General features: G+C 47.7%; 1 protein-coding gene across 1 annotated transcript; it reads left to right on the forward strand.

Annotated features, from left to right (window-relative positions):
* Nucleotides 1-13: 13 nt before the first annotated feature.
* On the forward strand, nucleotides 14-13,637 carry nat8l (N-acetyltransferase 8-like). Its single transcript, XM_030338692.1, has 3 exons — nucleotides 14-695; nucleotides 2,036-2,200; nucleotides 12,326-13,637. The coding sequence occupies exons 1-3, from the start codon at nucleotides 374-376 to the stop codon at nucleotides 12,691-12,693; spliced, it is 855 nt and encodes a 284-aa protein (XP_030194552.1). The 5' UTR covers nucleotides 14-373; the 3' UTR covers nucleotides 12,694-13,637.
* Nucleotides 13,638-21,452: the final 7,815 nt, after the last annotated feature.

Below are 21,452 nucleotides of genomic sequence, written 5' to 3' on the forward strand. Positions count from 1 at the left end.
ACACATGTGTAGAATTGTGCCGGTATAAACAACCATGCATTTAGAGAATCCGAGTGGGCGACTCTCGCCGGTCCCGCTGCGTGTATCAGGGTCACGTGGCACCAGGTTTCCTCCAATCAGAGCTAAGCGAAGTAGATGCCCACCCCTGAAACTGAATCTGCCAGCGACGCGCTATTATAAATACAGGTTCAACTACGCCGGCAAGTCTTGGTCGACTGATACGCTCGGGGTTGCAGCATAACATCCCTCGCCTTTTTTCATTCATTCTTTATCTGATTTTTAAAACAAGAAACATACAACCCCATCCATCTTCGAGTCCCCCCCCTCTTTTTCTTCTTCTTCCCAGTTACAATTGTTTTTTGCGGCCAGTTGCATGCATTGTTCGTCTCCCAAAATGGTTTGCGAGACTAAAATTGTTGCGGACGAACACGATGCTATACCTGGGACCAAAAAAGATTCTATGATGGTGTCCTCCTCACATATGTGGGGCCCCTCCTCGGCCAGCACGGCCCTGAATCCCGTCGAAGACCGGGACATGAAGAAAGACGTGGTGTTCATCCGCGAGTTTGAGCGCGGGGATCATGTCGAGGTGCGGCGCATCTTTAACGAGGGTATCACGGAAAGAATACCCAACACAGTGTTCAGGGGGTTGAGGCAACAGCCTAAAACCCAGTTTTTATATGCTCTTCTGACATGTAAGTAACCTCGCCACCAGCAGCGGCACATCACTTCAGAAATACACACACACCAGTCAGTTCTGGAGCTCATTAACTGTATGCTTTCTCTCTTAATGTGAATGCATGACCCTTTAAATTATGTCTCTTTAATAGAATAGGCTATCTTGCAGTTTCATTCTGTCTGAAATGAAAAACCATGAAATCTTTCTAGTATTTTTTATTTTTTACTGCAACGTCAAAAAAGGTACACAGATTTCTGGTTCTTTTGTAATAACGGACCAATATGTCGACGTCGCCCCGGTCGACTCGAATAACCGGCATGTAGCTCATGCAACAATAGGCATGGCCACGCGCACGCGAGTGTTGTTGCATGTTATCAGCAATATAGCCGGCTCCTCTTATGTTATGTTGCGACGCGCCAGCGTATAAATTAATTAATTAATACATTTGGGGATGTGTGGGCTACGGTGTGCGCGCCTGGCCAAATGCAGTCCTGGATCTCCATCGCAACGCACACATATATTACCCCCTACTGTGTGGGCTCACAGCGCGCACATCAGAGCACTCCCTGCCCCTGCACAGATAAGCGGCGTGCTCCTGTCGCGCACTGAGGGGTTTGCTGCTGGGTCTTTGTTTATGTTTCCAACGGAGAATCATGAAGGAAGTGCACGGGAGAGCTTCTTATTCAACACGAGGACACATCAAGTCTTTTTTCTTAATATAAATCCTAAAACAATATTTCGGTAACTCAATGAAATTATCGAACAAAAAAACTTAAATTCTACAAAAAACATGTTTTTTTTCATTTTATTTTTTTACAGCCTCAATTTATGTTTAGTTATGTGCTTAAATGCATCGGCCGCTTCGTTTCATTCACTCTCGGTACGGCGAGAAGATTCCTCGGATGCACGATGGAGATGCACTGGAGTATCACTAAGGACTAGTGCATGGCAGTCATACAACATGCTATGCAGCACCGATCCGACTTAGCGGCGCTGTAATGCGCCCCCCAGTGCCTCGGTCAAAGAATTACTGTCATGTGAACTGAGGTCGATAAAAAAAAACATGACAAAAACAAATGGTTGTTTTGCTGGACGGCTCCAACAAAAAAATCAAACCCATTTGCATCACTATGACAAATTCGACGAATGTCCCCTAAATCACATGAATGTAATGTATTCCATGCCTATTGACGTGTCTTAACGCTGGGACACACAGCGACCGTGCACCTGTGATCTGCTTCTGCCGTGCTTTCTAACTTGCCCTGTTGTGGGACCGTGGGTTTCTTTCCCGCCAAATCAAACATGTGATTCTCTTTTCTGACAGGTGTCGTTTATCTTTCTTCCATTTCTCCATAGTAATGTGCTTTGTCGTGACCAAATCCTTCGCCCTGACCTGCTGTGCACCGTTTATTCTAATGGGCGCGCGCTACTACTACAGCAGGAAAGTTATCCTCGGTTACCTGGACTGTGCCCTGCACACGGACATGGCCGACATAGAAGCGTATTACATGAAACCTACAGGTAAGAGGACCAGCAGAACCCCCAAACTAAAGGGACTAATGAACAACAAGACAAACACAACGAAACAACACAACGATTCGAGTAAAAACACACAGCTCTGCAAACTAACTATGTGTGTGTGCGTTAGTTAGCACAGCTTTGTGTGTGTTTTTTTTTGTGTCTGTTTTGAATGTCTGTGGGTTGGGTTGGGGTGGTGGTGGGTGGGGGGGCTTGAGGAAGCCTACAAAGTTAACATGATTAGCGGTGATTGGTGTCACAGGCAAGATTTCGGTGAAACTGAATCAAGTAGCTGTCACTTTGTTTGCATGAATGAGGTAAGAGGGACACACATTCCGTCAGAAAGACATCACACACTCTCCACCAATCCAGCGGCACGAAACTCATTAAATATGCAAAGCATATTTTTCTTCTTCCCTTTCCATGTTACCCCTTTCCTCTCCCCTCTCTCTCCTGTCCTCTTGTCTCTCCTTTCGTCTGTTTCTCTTTCCCTATTGTCTCTTTTCCTTCCCCTCCCCACTCTCCCCCCTCTTCTTTCCTTTCCCTCTCTTCTCTCTCCTCTCTCCCCCCTCCCCCCTCTCATCTTTTTCCTCCCCTACCCTCTCTCTCCCTCCTCTCATCTCTATTTCCTTGACTCCCCTCTCTTTCGATTCCTCCTTTCTCTTCCCTCACCTCTCCCCTCCTCACTCACCTCTCCTCTCTCGATCCCTCACACCTCTCCTTCTCTCCTCACTTCCTTCCCTACCCTCTGTGCTCACCCCTCCTCTGCCCTCCCCTGGGTCATGGCATGAAACATCCACTCATCTTCCACTGCTCTCCTCTCTCATTTCCTCCCTTCCTCTCACCTCTCCTGCCCCCTCCTCTCTGTGCTCCTCTCCTAGCCTCTCCCCCCCCCTTGTGCTGGATTACAGTAAGGCTGGGAGGGGGGGGAGGTGTCCATCGATCGCCCGAGCCAAAGCGCTGATACAGTTGCTGCAGTACACAGCGCTCCTTTCCTTCAGCACGCCGTGTAATCAGGGCGAAGGAAATCCATCGGTTGCACGCGTTACCGTCCAAAAATTCCCATGACACCCTTCCTGTCGGCTAAAGCGAGGGTCAAAGTGTGTGTGTGTGTGTGGCGAGTACTCCCCCGGCACTCTTCTTCAGGATAACGAGCGTGTGAAAACGCGGCGGCGGGCCGAACGCCAACGCATCAGCCCCCTACACCACCAGGGTCACCCCTCCACCTCCACACCTCTCTTGCTCAAAATAACCGGCACACAGACGATCACTGGTGTATCCATACAGTAAGGAGAGAGGCTGGGAAGCATGGGAGACTAACAGTTTTACATACAACTGTGTGAGTGTGTGTTTTTTGTGTGTGTGTGTGTATGTATGTGTGTATATGTATGTGTGTGTGTGTGTATATGTATGTGTGTATATGTATGTGTGTGTGTGTGTGTGTATATGTATGTGTGTATACGTATGTGTGTGTGTGTGTGTGTATATGTATGTGTGTATATGTATGTGTGTGTGTGTGTGTGTATATGTATGTGTGTATATGTATGTGTGTGTGTGTTTGTGTGTGTATATGTATGTGTGTATATGTATGTGTGTGTGTGTATATGTATGTGTGTATATGTATGTGTGTGTGTGTGTGTGTGTGTGTATATATGTGTGTGTGTGTGTGTGTGTGTGTGTGTGTCTGTGTGTGTGTGTGTGTGTGTGTGTGTGTGTGCGTTGTGTTTTGTGAGGGTACGTATGGGGAAGCAGAGAAGCGAGGGGAATCATTACCTGTCATGCTACCCGCTGGGAGGACAGCTCTGTAGCGACCCGACACAGGTCTGGATGTTAGCTCCGCGGCGGCGCGCTAGTAGGCCCATTATCTGCGCGTCAGTGCGCGTGCGGTTGGGCGAGACGGCGGCCGCGGCTCGGTCAGGTGTTTCACGGACGCAATCGAGCAGCCCCAATCATCTGCGGCCCCTATCAATCACACAGGGCGATCAATACGGGGTCCTCGGAAGACTTGATAATGATCAGGCTGTGAGGAGGAGGAGGAGGGCTGGGGGAGGGGAAATGGACTCGGACAGGCTATTCATGAAGCTAGCGGCAATGAGACGAGATGGCTAGCTTGTGTTGTCAGCAGATTGTCAACACACTTTCTATCTGCCTGCAGGTTTTCCCCGATCTCACTGCCAAAAAGAACCCTGTGAATATTTAACGACCACACCGGAATTAATTAAGAGACTGTTTTGCAGTGCGAAACTAGAAAACTGCCCTCTCTCTCTGTCTCTTTGCAAACGAAGGTATCCTCTATAGTGTAACCTGTCCTCTGACCCACTTCCATGGGATTTACACGGGCAGCTCTCAGACTACCAGCCATTCAGGTCAGCCACTTGGGCATCCACGAGGGCCTCAGAAGGGAGCAAGGTTTACTGCAGCATACCCACCTCTCCCCCGCCCCCTCACCGCCACCGCCCTACACTAGGGAACACCAAGCAAACAGATGAGCCGAAAACCTCAGTTAGCACATAAGCTATTATCAGAGCTAACACATGAGTGAATACGTACGTGAATACGTTCCCTTATGCAAAAGCTCGATCATACATAAATACATGGGCTCCTGGAACAGGAGAGTCAGGAGCTGCCAATGGGGTCTCTTCATCTCTTTCATCTCAGGCTCCCTGCAGTGTGTGTGTGTGTGTGTGTGTGTGTGAGAAGGGAACAACCTCTTCCTACACCGCTGCCTACTGTGCCTTATTTAGGTCCATAAGATGGATGGGGAGAGAGAGAGAGAGAGAGAGAGAGAGAGAGAGAGAGAGAGAGAGAGAGAGAGATGGTGGGGGGTGGAGGCAGGCGGATGCTTGTTAGTAAAGCGGGGCGTTGCATGGGGGAGGGGTCACTCCTATATCTTATTGTGTGTGTGTGTGTGCGTGTGAGATCAAATGTATGGTGTGTGTGTGTGTGTGTGTGGGAAGCTGCTGTGTTCAGGGTGTGCTCAGAGAATAAGGCGACCTTAGAGGATGGAACCAACTGTCATTTTCAGGAGAACATCAATAACTCTTCTCCGTCCCGCTCCCTCTTCCCCACCCACCCCCCTCTCTCCTCTTTCTTCCTGTTCTCTCCTTAGAACGAAAAACGTACATCTTTACCCTTCTGGCTTTCGCATAGCCCTGTTATTTTCAAATCCCTTGCGACCAATCAGCAGGCTTTTCATTGTCGCAAATGACGCAATTGGGAGGCCTATTACCATGTGAGGAAGTTACCGGAAGCCCTTGATGTGCATTGAACCCACATCAACCCTTTAACCACGAGCATCTTTGTTTCTATATCTCTCTCTCCCCCCCGCGCACACACACACACACAAACACACACACATACACACACACACAAACACACACACTGTCTACATCAAATCTAGGTTCAGGAAATGTGTGTGTGTGTGTGTGCGACTGGGGTATATATGATCCATTATCTGAGCATAGACGAAGTGGTGTTCTCTCCCAGAACGGTACTTCTGGCCCTAGCCCCGCCCCCTCTGTAATTCACTTTTCATATACATTACCTCGCCTGCCAGAGAATCACCCTCGTGGCGCCATCAGTTCAGTCTCACCTCTGAGAAGAGACTCGGGACACGTTTCCCTGAAACACCTCTATCTTTGCATCCATAGAAAAAAAAGAAAATGACACCTTTAGAATGACATCCTGTGCGACCAGGTAACCAATGGCAACGCACCACCTCGGCGCACGGCGAACCAGAAGACACGGCGGCTGGGTTCAGCAGGGCCGTTTGATGTGGGAAGGGAAGCAGCGGCGATGAGCATTAATAATGCATCACTTCGCGCCCGCCAGTCATTTCTCAAAGTCCACCTCGAATCGATACAGAACAAAGACCCAACCCCCCCCCCCCCCTCTCTCTCTCTCTCTCTCTCTCTCTCTCTCTCTCTCTCTCTCTCTCTCTCTCTCTCTCTCTCTCTCTCTCTCTCTCTCTCTCTCTCCTCTCTCTCCTCTCTCTCTCTCTCTCTCTCTCTCTCTCTCTCTCATTGTGGGGTCCCTGAGATCCCTACTGACCAATCAAAGGTCTTCATCGCAAGCAGATCACCGGAGTTGTGGGGGGATGTTCGGACACGAGCAGTTAATGGTGGGTTGGAAAAACAGGGGGGGGGGGGGGGGGAGAATTCTATTAAGCAACGAGTGTGGGAACACGTGCGCATCTTGACGTGCACATACATGCTGTGGGATGGTTGAAAAATTATGGCTTTTAAATAATAAATCAGCAAGGGTAGCGAGAGAACAAGCCAGTGTCCTTGCAGTGCATTTTTTCCATATATGTATGTAGCAGCAATTGCAGCAAGCATGGGTGAGACTTCCTTATTGAAGAGTAAATAGGTCATGGGGGATACTGAATACATACCCGTCACGCCATGGTGTTGGTAGCCTTCGGTAGATAGCATCAACGTCTTGTGTTTAATGCGGCATGCTACTCCCTACTTTCCCCTCCCCCCGTTGTGAACTTTGACCTCATAGGGTAGAAGGGGGAGGTTTTAAGTATTGATGGTATGTGTGGGTTTATGAGGATGTTAGTGCGTGTGTTGATGTGGGTGTGGCTCGGTGGGTTAAATGAACTCACTATGACACAGCGTTGTCCTCATACCACCCCGGTAGACGATGCTGTTGCCCCGGGCAACGTGTGTATACGCCATCATTATCGCCGTGGGGACTGGGAGGGTTACACTGTCAAATTTGTGACACTGACGAACGTGACATCAAGTCAGGGGCACTCCTGCTGTAGACAGAGTAACATACTTATTGTGGATCGATGTTTGCCTTGGAGGCTAGCTAAGAAGACTAGACTAGACATATTATTCATTTTTTCTGACACTTAAATTTTACACAAAGGGTTTCTTTAAAAAAAAAAGCTTTACCATAAATAAAATTGAATTGCAAACCAAGGAATGACCGAAACGACCAAGTTTCTCCTCTAGGCTCCGCCCCGATAACCCAACCCAGCCAGTCACAGCGGCCCCGTCCAGAGCAATAGGGCCGCCGTTCATCCGCGGAGACTGAGCGCTTCTATGCTACTGTTGCGCAGCTGTGGTGCCGCCGCAGTGTCCTTTCCCATGGGGATGAAGGGTCACTAGTCTCTTGTGTGGGGGGCAAGCAGCACATTATAAACACTGGCTATCTGTCTTTATGGAGGAGCCCCTAGTTGGACCCGGACAGAGATAGCTTTCTCGGTGGAGCTTCTGAGTTAAAAAAACAACAACAACGCAATGCTGTTTTCAACACTGATACGCGTCATTTGTGTGCATCTTTTTTCTTGGGGTGGGGGTGGGATCAGTACTTTGGCCCGCTGTGCTGAGCTAGAGTAAAAGGGTTGTTCAATTCAGCCATCTCTGGAAGGGATCCATAGCTCACGCATTCATAACTTAAGTTACGTTTAGTGCTCCCTCAAGTGCAAACAAAGAGCACTTCTATGCCACATAGTCATTATTACATAGTCTTCCAACAGTCCGTCTATCTGGGCTTTGCCACATACATCGCCTCCTTAAATGTCCCAACTTTAAGATCCTTTCTATTCCACCTGAAAAAGGTTCACATTTAAAATAGGGCAGAGAGGAGTTCAATAGAAGGCATAGAAACTAATTTAAGAAGAATCTAGATTGTTTACGGTCTACTATAGGCTACAGTTGGAGCTATTGGTTTGGGGAAAAAAAGTGAATCGCTAGAGATTGTGCTAATAGGATCCGTCACCCAGACACATTTCCTCGTCCCATAGGCCACGATTCAGCTGACATGAGCTTGTTTCTGTGAGTGTACGTGTGTGTGGATGAGGATGTGTAACCAAAAGAAAGATGCAGCACAAAAACCAAAAAGAACACGACACAGTTCAATTCCCGGTGCATTGCGCAACCTTTGTCCGATATTGAGATTAAAATGGCCACAGTTGTAGTTTGTCAGCAGGTTTGTGCCACAGAGCTTCCTATTGCAGAGAGGTATCTGGTGAGACATACAGACGTACAGTGTCTGGACAGACGTACAGACATACAGTGTCTGGACAGACGTACAGTGTCTGGACAGACGTACAGACGTACAGTGTCTGAACAGACGTACAGATGTACAGCGGTATCCTCGGAAATGCTCAAGCTTAGCTGAGTCACCAGGAGAGGCATTGTTGTGCTTAGTCACACAACCCTTGGAGCTCCTCCCCCCCTTCCTAACTAAGAGGGGGAGGAGCTATCAGGGTGCGGGCGCGAGCTGTGCTGAACAACGGGCCGCATTCAGGCAGCCTTTCAATGTAGACACACACACACACACACACACACACACTCACACATTTTCACCAGCATTTACGCGTATATGCAGGAAAAATAGAAAAAAATGTGTGTCAAGTTCAACGCCACAAACGTGCGTTCACGAAGTCCTGCCGTAATGTAAAAAAGGGGTTAAAAATCCCATCGCTGCAAGTCGGAGCTGAAGCCGATAAATACCTGTGAATACAGCAGTCGTTCGTCCTGCGAATGAACGCTGATTGTAACCTTTCTGACCCAAGGCAAGAGACAAATGTTAGTGGGTGTGAGTGGATGTTTGGTCCAGTGGGGACGGGGCTCTAGCTCTATAAATGCATACCTAGCAGCACAACTGTGATCGAGGAAAGAAAACACATGTTGTACTGGTTTAACACAGAAAATGTTAATACAATTAAATAAAAAGGACCAACCCGCCACTGAAATACACACCCTTACCTTAACTATCCCTTAAGGCTTCATCTAAGTACAACCAGATCACACACCAAACACACACACACACACACTCGCACTATTCGCGCGTTGCATAAAGAAATCCCTGCTAACTTATATCTTGCCTTGAGACTCGTGCCCCCCCCCCCCCCCCCCCCAGGCCTATCGCCTCACTCCCACCCCTCAGAACACGGAGGATTCCACTCATTATTGATGTTTCACTCAAACCAGACCCCAACCCCCCATCCCTTTTCAGCCCATCCCCACCCCTCTCTCTCCCTCTCCGGCGGGTATAATGGATCCTTTCACATCCTCCACCGATGGTCTCCTTCACAGTGGCGCCTCGCTCTCTGAGCCTTTCTTCTGGCTCTCTCTCCCTCTTCTTCCTCACTCTTCCTCTCCGTGTCTCAGGGGCAGAATGAGTCGTCTCTTCGAGGCGTTTCCCTCTCTTCCTCCCTCCCCTGAGCTCCTTCCCTTCCGTCCTCCTTCTTTTGAAAAGCTGCGTTTGTCGCTATCTCGTTAGCATAGCCGACCTAGCTGGGCCTAACTAGCGCTCCTCGTCTCGTCGCCATAACGACGACGTGAAGCCCATCGGTATCACCAGCGCACACGCGGCGGCGGCTGCTGCTGCTGCTCCCGGCTCCGCCCCCCATGGGCCTGACCGCGGCGGCAGCCCAGAGATAGCACCGCGGCTTTGCCCAAAGGCATCGCGACGGCCTGCCTCCGCTCACTGACACGCGGAACCGGCACGCCTTCCCTGTTAGCCACGGGCAGCGGCACACGCACACACGGTTCACTCTCGTGTTTCGCGGCGAGCCATTCCTTCTCCTTCGGTGGTGGATCTTAAGAGCGTTGGCCAAGGCGGCGGTATAACTCCACCGGTACTCATTTATACGTTAGGAGATGAACACAGCTTCCACTAGAGCTACCAGCCGCCATCTCTCCTGGTTTTCTCCTTCTCTCTCCTTTCGCCATCTCCTTCTCTCTGTGTGCTCCCTGGAGCTCCCCCCCCCCCCCCACACACACACACACACACACCGCCACACCCCCTTATCAGCAGAGACAATGACGAGCGGAGAGCCTGTCAGAGTCCTGTGTTCTCTTTAACGGTGCTCAGGCGCTTCCAACGCCATGACAGCTCTGACAGATGTGGAGGTCGCGCCTGACGTGAGCCGGCTCAGAGGTCAACGTTAACCCTGTGGCAGGGAGAGGGTCACTGGTGACGCGGTGCAACGCGACACACCACACACACACACACACACACACACATGCGAGTGCTCAAGTCACGACACACAGATGAGGTGGGATGAGAGTTGACGGGTGAGAAAAATAGCAGTGTTTCGTTATGAGCAGAGCTGCCCTTTGTATCAGGGTGGGAGCACTGGAAGACAGACAGACAGACAGACAGACAGACAGACAGACAGACAGACAGACAGACAGACATACGGCGGATGCAGGCGGGCATGCACACAAACGCCAGAAACACACACACACACACACACACACACACACACACAAGGCGGGGGAAGTTGGCAGGGTATCTTCCCTGTGCTCACAGGCTCAGTTGAAACAGATGGTCAAGAGGGCTTTATGTAAATGACCCCCCCCACCACACGCACAAACAAACTACTGCACCACAATAACACAATAACACATAATAAATAATAACAATATTAACACACACACACACACACACACACACACACACACACACACACACACACACACACACACACACACACAGGTCTCTGGCCCAACAATGTGACATTTAACAAAGGCTAAGTGTCTAGGGGATAACCTTGGACTGAGCCTCTTATCATTTCAAAAGAAATTCAGCTCTTTGGAATATTTTTGATTTTTTTAAATATTATTTTCTTTGAATACCACCCTTGGCTAAGCACAAATTCCTAAATGTACACCTCTAAAATATAAAAATATAGAATAATCTCCTGATTCCACATGGCTGCACGATGACGTCATCAACAATAGACAGTGGCATACACGTTGCCTTGGCGACCTTCATGTGATGAGACGGGGTTTGGTGCAGTGCATGCAGACGTATTCCCCGGGGTACCGTATGGCCGTTAAACGCGGACCTGGAATAGGGCAGGTTTAATAGGACTGGAATGCACACACTCCACTAAACCCTCTCTGTACAATTTTTATGCTTTTGATACTTTTTTTTTATATCGTGAAAGTGTAGAAAAGTCGGGTAATCAGAGTCAGATGTGATTTGAGTCAGAATATATTTAGCTAGGGGAATACTGCTAATCCTCATGCTAACACCGGCCCAGAAAGGCCACTGGACAGTGGAGGCAGGTCCTCGAAAGATTTAAGAGTGCAAATGAAGCAGTATGGCTATTTTATTTTTCAAAGGAACAAAACCTGTGGTGTTAAAAGTCAACTACGTTCCTGTGTTTTATTTGGTGGTTCATTTAAAGGCTCAAGAGTATGTTCGCTAGATGAATGGATCATGATGATAGAACAACGGAGCACAATGATAATTAGAGTCTAAATTCAAAAGATGACGTATTTGGTAAATTACACAACGGTACTGCCTCGGTAAATTTGTGTTTTCGATCATTTGTTCGTTTCAACAACACAAATCTCATCATCGTCGTCGCTGGCAACAAGTCAAACTCCTAACTCATAAGATGATTTAGCTGATCTGGATGGTTCCACTGACCACGTTGCAGTTTTCAAATTGCTTGCATGCATTTTCTTTAATGATATGCAAAGGTTAATGCAACCTTAGTAAATAGTTTTAGAAAAAAGCCAGAAAAGGGCCTCCAACACTGCAAGGTTTTCTTACCAGACAGCCGACCTTTACTGTGTAAGATCTCACTCTGTGACACTATGGGGGTCTCTCCCTCGCTCTCTCTCTCCCTGACTCTCTCTCTTCTTTCGGGACCTCTCTGCTTGTCCCTGACTGACAGCTCAGTCATAACTGTGCTTTTAATTATCAACATATCATTGCTTAATGCAATTAAGCCCTAGTCACTGGAGAACACCCTTCCTCCATCCCTCACTCTGTTCCCCTTTCTCATCTCTCTCTCACCCCCCCCCCCCCCCCCCCCCCCCCAAACAACAATTGGGAATTCTGATGATGATTCCATTAAATCATTAGAGGTTTAGCCTTTGGCCTGAAATGCATGTCTGCCACTTGAACTGCTATCTGAGCCCTGTGTGTGTGTGTGTCATTTTATCTTAACTGGGTTTTTGCGTGCGTTTCTATCCTTACTGCATGTGTTCAACCTAAACGTGTATGCGTGTGTGTGTTATTCCCAACCCTGTCTTGTGTTTATCCTAACTATGTGTGTATCTGGTTTCGACCTAACCATGTGTGTGTGTGTGCTTATCCTCACCCTGTGTGCGTGTGTGTGTATCTCTCCCCCCGCCCCTCCTCCAGGATCCTGCTTCTGGGTGGCCATGCTGGAGGGCCGCGTGGTGGGCATCGTGGCGGCGCAGGGACGCGAGGAAGACAACACGGTTGAGCTGCGGCGCATGTCCGTCGACGCCCGCTACCGCGGCAAGGGCATCGCCAAGTCGCTGGGCCGGCGCGTGCTGGAGTTCGCCGTGCGCAACAACTACGCCGCCGTCGTGCTGGGCACCACCGCCGTGAAGATGGCGGCGCACAAGCTGTACGAGTCGCTGGGCTTCCGTCGGACGGCCCGCAGCGACGACTACCGGCTGCCGGGCATGAGCCGCACGCCACTGGAGAGGCTGTTCTTCCAGATCCGCCACAGCCGCTACCGCCTGCAGCTCCGCGAGGAGTGAGGGGGCGGGGAGGGAGGGAGGGAGGGAGGGAGGGAGGGAGGGAGGGAGGGAGGGATGGAGAGAGGGAAGAGGGAGGGCAAGGGAGAGAGAGAACCACAACCTGCTGCGCGAGACCAGAGTCGATCTCCTCTGACAGCTTTAATTTATTCGGTTTTACGTTGTTGTTTTTTTGCGATGGGCGTCGACGGGGGAAAGTTCACTTTCTGCGCTCTCTGTTTCCACGCGTCGGCGGCCGCTGTGCCGTAAGGTCACTGACTCTTAGGTTGTTTCCGTTTGTTTTTATATCACGCCTTTTCGATTTTTTTTTTAATTTTTTTTTTAATATACCTCTACATTTTCGAGTTGTTTTCCCGACCCCCTTTTTTAATTTGTTTAATATTCTGTATGATTTGAATAATTACTATTAGGACCCTCTCCTTTCTCCATGGTGTCGAGTATAGAACCACCGGACCTTCGCAGACGATGACCTCCTGTCCCCGCGCCTAACCGGAACATTCCCAGCCAATCACTGACCGCGCCTGAAACCCCCCCCCCCCCCCCCCCCCCACTCAGATCGATACGCCCTTTACATGACTGTGCCCGCAAGACCTCCCGTACTTTCCATCCCTCCTACACCCTCTCCATCCAAGCCCCACCCACCCAGCCAGAATGGCACCCAGGGGAGCAGGAGAAAGGAGCAGTGTCTGCTTTCTCACCGTTCCCCCACGGAGGGCCGCATTGGAATGGACGGATGACTGGACATTTGGACGGAGAGACGGAAGGAAGGATGGATGGGATGAAGGGGTTTAAGGGGGTTGTTTTTGGCCTGTTTTGAGCGTACTGTGTCTCCAGTGGACAGAGCGTTGGTCACACAGCAACCGAGACAGCGCATTGAGATCCGCCCCCGGAGTCAGCCCCAGAACATCCCAACACTTCCTGCGTTCGAGACAGGAATTACAACACCCCCCCCCCCCCCCCCCCCCCCCCAATGAATACCCCGTCTTCACCGCCCCCCGCCGCTCTCTCAAATCCCACCCCCATCCCCCTCTTATTTGGTGAAGGTTTGATCCGTCATCGCCCCGTTATTTCCTCCTTTTTCTCAGTTTAACTGTCAGGGGATGTTGTTGATTGGTTGCCACAATAGGATGGGCGGAGCTTTCTCCTTTTATGAAGCCACAGCAGACAGATCACATATAGATGCATGTTACAGTGTGTGTGTGTGTGTGTGTGTGTGTGTGTGTGTGTGTGTGTGTGTGTTTGTGTGAGGTTGTATGCATAAATGTCTGTGTGTGTGTGTGTGTGATTGCATGTGTGTGTGTGTGTGTGTGTTTGACGGGGCATTGGTCTAACCAATCCCCAGTGAGTGAGCGTATGGATGGGTACATCAAGTGGTTTCTAATTGTATTCACATGTGGGACGCATGAGACCACATGCATCTCTCTCTTGCTACGAGTCAAGTATTATCTCACCAACAATACTGGTTTCTATGTGTACTCGTCGATTTGTTTACCAATTGAAGTTTAGATGAAATTCGAACATTTTCAACATGTTCAGTATTTGACTAATTCGTAACTTTTTTTCTAACAGCACAATACTACCACTACTGTAGTATGTGAAACTCTTCTCTCGTCCGATAAAAGTAGCTAAAGACTGTGTACTCCCAGTCATCCAGGTTATTGGTTGACAACTTGAGTAAGACATGACTGCTAGCAATATTTGCAACACCTACAGTAACGTAACTGAGCACAACGAGCCATGAGATAATGAACACAAGCTTACAACGATGCATCGGCATTAGTGTCCCCTCGCCCCCCAAACACCGCCCACCCCATGTATATCTATCGCGAATATATATACAGCTTAACACATGTAGCAACCCCCTGCCCTCCTACGATCTCTCGCCTCTCTCCACCTGTGTTCGTCAGACGTCTAGTAGAAGTTAGACACCCCCCATACCCCAACCAACCTGTCTTAGCCTCAGATCAGAGCCCCCCCTACAAGTACTAAAAAGACAAAAAAAATGCACAAAAGATAGAAAAAAACCTCTACCCCCACACCCCCCACCCAAAAAAAGAAGAATACCAACATTGACATCATGGACCTCACAACATCCTCCACCCTCCCGCACCCTTTTCCACCCTCCATCACTTATCTTGACTGCAACCCTGGGCTGGACCCCGGCCCCGCCCCTCCCTCAGCCCCGACATCTTTTCTTTAGAAGCATTCCCACTCACCAGTTTGACCTTTGACCCTTCTGCCACCGCCCCCCCCCCCCCCCCCCCCCCCCCCCCCCCCCCCTCCCCCTACCCCCACTCCCAGTCCATCTGTCTGCATGCATCACAGAGCCTTGCCCGTGCTGCTTTTATTATTCCATTAGAAGCTTGTTGGACACCCCCTCCCCCCCCCCAAACCCCCAAACCCCGATCCTCAATGTCATCGAGGCAGTCCCCCTTCTGCAAGGGTGGCTAGCGCGCAGACTGGAGGACAGTGCATGGATTTGTGTGTGTGTGTGACTAGTGGATGTGTATCTACATACGTGTGGTCTTTGTATGTGTGTCGGTGTAAGGTAGAAACATAGACATGCTACAGGAAGGGAATTTGTGTGTGAGGTTGTGTGTGTGGTTGTGTGTCTGTGTGTGTGTGTGTGTGTGTGTGTGTGTGTGTGTGTGTGTGTGTGTGTGTGTGTGTGTGTGTGTGTGTGTGTCTCTCATCCTGCTGCACTGCCCGGATGACATCATGCCTGCCAGCCAACCAACTGTAGAATGCAAACCAATGCAAGTGTGGCATGCCTCTGTACCCTGTGTGTGTACGGTGCCTGCCCTGGGAAAAAAAAGTTTAGATTTAAAAGAACAAAAAAAATCTACCTGATATAAATATAGATATATATATATATATAACTTGAAAAAGAAAAAATACCATTTTTAGATGAACATGTAAAAGAAATGTGTGTATTTCTTTCTTTGATAAAGAAAAAAAGAAGATACCTTCTGCATGAAATGTGTCTTTGAATGCAAATATAACTTTTAGTGACACTCTTAGGAGCACACGGCATACGTTGGAAACCGCGGACTGATCATAGGACCGTCCTTTGAATTACATTGGGTTCATGTTCATAGGTCAGTGTCCTCTTGAATGAAGAGACCAGGGGGCCAAATGTACACCTGCCACTTGGTAAGGCATGGCTGAGGAAGTGTAGGCGACGACAAACTCTGACAAACGCTGACAACAACGTAAGGGTCACATGGGTATGAAGTCCAAACTGCATGGTTTAGATCTACTTGAACTTGACTGGCATGGAAAAACCTTTTCGCTGAGGAGATTGGGATGAGAAGTAGGGTACTTACACACTAGTCCTTTTTGGTGGGTCTCTTTTAACATGGATGAATTGGCCCTTAACTCCCTTCCCCATCTGATTACATGAGTTAATTTATGTTGTTCGTTGAGATATCCCTCGAATAACAAAGACACAATCCGGAAATTTCCAATTTGTTTTTAAGAATCTAAATTTGTGCCCGAAAGTTTATTCACTACAATCGCAGGAGATGCACCAAACATTTGAGACGAACAATCCTAATTCACTCCACGAGGTCTGATTCATAAAGTCTTTGTGCTTTCCTGTCAAAACGCAAGTGACCTGAGGAATGCCTGAACCAAAGTACTTTAAAGTGTTATCTGGTCAAAACGATCCAAACTTCAGATTCAACTTGAGATTCAATCATTTCCGAAACAGAAAGGAAAATGTCAATTCTAACTGTTTGCTACACATGTCCACCAATCTGATAAAAGGTGTTCATAATTTGACTGGGTGCACATATACAGAAAAAGGCAATGTTTAACTTCCTAACAACTAAGTAATCAAAGTGAGTCTTGTGGATTCATTACCTCACCCTTTATGATACTCCTCCATAGTAGTGAACCGTACTTGGGAGTGCCCGAAGCGAGACACAAGCACCCTTTAAGATACGCACTACAGGTTCAAGACCTTTTACTGCTGGCACTGGGAGAGGGGTCAGACCTCTAAGATAAAACAACGTACACAGATCTAGGGAGATCTAATAAATCAGTCTGTTCAATCTGAGCCATTCCCCCAAACACCCATCACGTTTGTTTTGTTTTCGCTCACTTTTTGCCCCAGGATGATGCAAATGGTACTTTTTGTGTGTGTGTGTGTGTGTGTGTGTGTGTGTGTGTGTGTATGAGTGTCTTAAGAGTGCTGTGTACGAATGTGCATCGTTTCAAATGACGTCATAGACATCCATGACGAGCCATGTAGGATTATTCTTTGCCAAGCAAGATCTTAGATGTTGTCCCGTAGGCATCTTTTGAAAGGGTGTATCGAAGGTAAACGGCGGGGTGGAGGTTGGTTTGGACACTATGACACAGGGACATGGAGCTGAAGGTGTGTTGTCATGGCAATGTTTTGTGTTGCTGTGGCCCCCTGCAGTCTCTCCAGTAATATATTACGAGAATGTAGAACTACACACGGATGTCATTTTTAGTGAGTGAATTCAGAGAGATTCCTTTTTTATCTTTCATTTCTGCTAACGTACAATCCCGAAACAATATCACTGCTTTTTACTTGTATGTATTTATTTTTTTTCTTCTGTGAATTTAATTTCCGAACTTTGGTTGGTTTGAACGAGGTATAAAGACTTAAGAAGTCAATTGGAAATTGGTGTCTTTGTCTTACGAAAACGCAGAATTAGAAACAGCCAAATGATGTTGCCTTGTCCTTCATGTATTTTCAGAATATACCATGTTGCTCAATCTCATTTTCCATAGATGAAACATAAAGGTTGAAAATGTGCAAGTTTGCTTCGGTATTTGAACGTTTCTTTTGCTATTGAGCAAAACGATGATGATGATGATGATGATGACGATGTCTAGTATTTAAAGTCGCAATGTGCAAGATTGAGTCCCTTCCAGTAAGTAGGTGGAAGACTTTCAGAATTAAAAAAACTCAATAACAGTGTTCTGACCACTCTAACTGACAGTGAACTGTGACGCAAAACTAGTTTTGGGCGTATTGAAAGTACAATTATTGTTAACAAAGAGAGAGGCAGGGGCTGGTCAGCCTTTTTTATTTGTAAAATGTATCTTATTATGGGATGTGATTTTATCACAACACTATTGAAATCAATATTCATCAGCATCGACTACAGATTTGTCCAGGTAAGCTACGAGCTAGCTAGAAATGTTACACATTGCGACTTTAAAGTCCTTAGCCAGCATTTGGTCTCGGCAACCAACCAGGAACACAGAACATATCCTTGTATATTATCAAGAGGTAGGGCAGTGTGGGTCGACGAAAAAGACAGAAATGTTGTATTGTTCTTATGGGTGTGATGGATGCACCTAGGGTTAGAGTTGTGTGTCTAATCACGACAGCCATGGACTATGCACTCATGGGCATGAATGTATACTGCCAACGTTAAGGGTCTTAGCAAGATGACATGTTGAATCTTTCCCGCGTATCTCTCCAGTGTCCAGCCTTTTATTGTTTTCATGACAAATAAGTCTGCGTCTTGGTTTCATCAGTGCGTGACAAACATAGAACAAGGTGAATTGTTCAGGTTGTCTTGTACGGTTGTAAATATCTCCCTCCTGTTCATGTATGATTTACCGCCAGCTATGATCTCTGTGGGGTATTCCAACTCTTCCGCTGTGGACATTCCCCTCCTTTTACATGGAAAGATGAAAGATGTCTCTCGTCACCGGAATGTTCCATCTTACAAGGAACGTATGGGGGTGGAGAGGGCGGAAAGAACGTGCCACTTACGAGAGAGTAGAGAGAGACTTAGAGACAGTGAGAGAGAAAAGGGGAGTGGCTGGGTTGAAACTGAGGGGATCCTGAACTTGATAGTGTGGACCCCCTCTCTCTCTGTCTCTTCCTCTCTCCATGCGTCTTGTCACTTCACTGTGGACCATACTGATGGACTGGACTGATACCAGAGGTCCCGGGAGCAGACTCAGACACAAAGCACTTCTAGCACAACTGTGTCTTATTTAGCTATCAAAGAAAGCATTTTCCTTTTCTATTTTTTTTCAGATTTTCATTTCTAATAATATATTTTTCAAAAATTGTTCTCTCACCCATCCCCACCCCTTAATGTATATCAAGTTATATGCATTGTAAGCATCTATATCTACAACGTATCACCACCAGGAAGGCGGATTGTTCATGGGTCGTTTTTGGAGGTCACATTTGCCAAATAACGCAGAGTTGTTGCTAAGTTTCTATTGCTCTTAACATGGCTGCATTGTTTCATATGAACTGATCCTGAAACTCACAACAACGGTATTCTTAAGGGGGGGGGATACGATAACCCATGCCCTCCACGTGCCATCTGATCAAGCAATAAATACAAACGAAGACGAAGAACGAGAAAAACTATCAAAAACACCGAAAGATAACAAGATGAGGCTAAACATTCATTATAGGGTTCACGGGAAAAAAAACGGAAAAATCGAAAATGCTGCATTTAACTTTCTATCCCTTACACTGTACTGAGGTACTTATGGTCCGTGGGCCAGACATGTCGGCATGGCAGCACCACTCGCAAAGCAAAAGTCAGACTAGGTGATTGAATGTACTATGATTCTGTATTTTGTTTTTCTGGGGTACTATTGGTTTGTTGGTGATTTTTTTACTTAAGAATTAACTTTTACTTTAAAATATACAGAGGATCCTCTGCATATTTGTACAGGTGATACAATTGGGACATTATGAGAGAAAAGAGTTGGGATGGTGGATTGTTCTAGAGATGCATATTCAAGCAGACATGAAAGAGTACAGAAGATTTCTTGAATAGCTGCAGATGGCCTTTTGGTCTTTGTTAGAAAGGCGTCTGGGTTTGGCGTCGATGTGACTGGGCACTGGCCCCGTACCAGCGCAACTGCTTGTACAATGTAAAATCTGAGTAAAACACAGAAATCACAGCTTGGCCTTGTCTTGTATCTTAATATTCTTGGAGAGAATCTGAACTTCAGTAAATGTAAAGTTGTACAGTGTATTTTACTGTAAATACAATCTGGGGGATATTTTTGGGATCCTTTTGTAACAGAAGTGAGGGATTTTCAAATATCGTACATATTTCAGGCAGGTTGCGCAGTGATAATGTTTCTCAACAAAACACAACCCGTAGCTGACTACCAGGCAGTCCTATTTATTGACCAAGTTGATAGCTGATCTCTGGTTAGCCCAACTCTGTTTCGGAGGGTCACGCAGTAATCTTTCGCCGTCTTTCATGTCTGCCTGAACACACAGTCGCTGGACAACAGGCCACCCCGGCTTGGTAGCAGCTGAGGGTGTAGCTGTGGCTATGCTAGCATCGTCTCTACGGCAATCCCAACCGAGCCGACTAGTTATAGAACTAGCTAGCCAAATGCTAGCCAAATGCTAACTGGGTGGGGTTCGGGGGTTGGGTGGATCGGGAACATAGAAAGTAGGCCACTGAGCAAACAGTGCCTAGGGCCCCCTCTGGGATACTCAAGACATGGTGGTCTGTACAGAGAGAGAGCCGGGGGGGGGGGGGGGGGGCACAGTGTCAGAGGGCTCATTCACCCTACAGGTCTGAGGGTTCGGACGTTCATGGTAACTCGCCAAATAGAGGGAGCTGGTCGAGTCATCCATTAAGGGGCCCCCTCCCCCAGCCTGCGAGCAGGGCCGTCAGCGCAGTGAGCCGTGTGCAGTCAAGAGGACCCTGATCACCAATATATCGTGCAGGGGCCGGCTGTCTAGGGCGGTTGTGCTAGTGGGCTTTTGTGAAGGTTTCACTTCTCGTTTCCTTTTACCAATTGAATTTTAGGAGACTGCAGAGTCACGGTGACAGGGATGAGACGGTACTTTTGCTGGTATGGGTGTTGTTATTATTCTGACTATTATGATTATTATGATTTTTAACCTTTTCTTTTGTACTGACAACAATGGGAATACTGTATAGTTGTAAAGGTGAGATTTCCTGCATTATGATGATGGTGACATTGACTACAAACTGGATGTACATATTGTATCCATTAAAAACGATGCAATTAAGCTTTTCTACGCTCCAATGATGAATGGTTTCTTTTCATTCATTAGCTTAGATATCAACCAAAAAGTATGTGTGTGCGTTTGAAGGTCTGTGTGTTTGCACGTGCGAGCCGATTTGCTTGTCAGGTTATCCTCACTCAATCATCCTCCTGTGTCGCCATGGGGACGGTGGTGCGAGGAGAGTTAATGGCGTCGCCCTTAGCAACGGATCCATTCCTTTTTTTCTCTTTATTGAGAGAGAGACCTTTTAAACCCTGATTCGCTGTAAATTGCATGAGGTCATTTCAATAGTGGCATCTCTCATGGACATACATTAGGTCCTCTCGTCTGGGGAGCAGCTAATTCTTAAGAGCCCCCTCCAACCCCCCACTCACTGAAGAGACATTAGTCACAGTAGAACAAAAGCCCAGACATATCTCGAACCTCCAACGAACAAACAAAACCAAAATACAATGATACAGTCGTGTCACGGCCTACAAGGTTATAAAGATACTCGCCATTTGCCGAAGGCAGACTCCAACCTGCAATAGTGCATCTCTTAAGAGTTGAGGGATTAGTGGTAAAAAGCATCATCCCCCCCCCCCCCCTCCCCCCCAAGGCATGCAAGAGCCAGGAAGAGACCACTACCCTTTACACACATACTGATCCCTTGCTCCCCCACACACACCAAAGAAACAGAATGGAGGTTGAAATGGTGGGGTTGGTAAGGCCATGCAACTAGGGGGACAATGAGGAGGGCAGGAGGGCA

This window comes from Gadus morhua, chromosome 17 (assembly GCF_902167405.1).
Source record: "Gadus morhua chromosome 17, gadMor3.0, whole genome shotgun sequence".
Lineage (NCBI taxonomy): Eukaryota > Metazoa > Chordata > Actinopteri > Gadiformes > Gadidae > Gadus > Gadus morhua.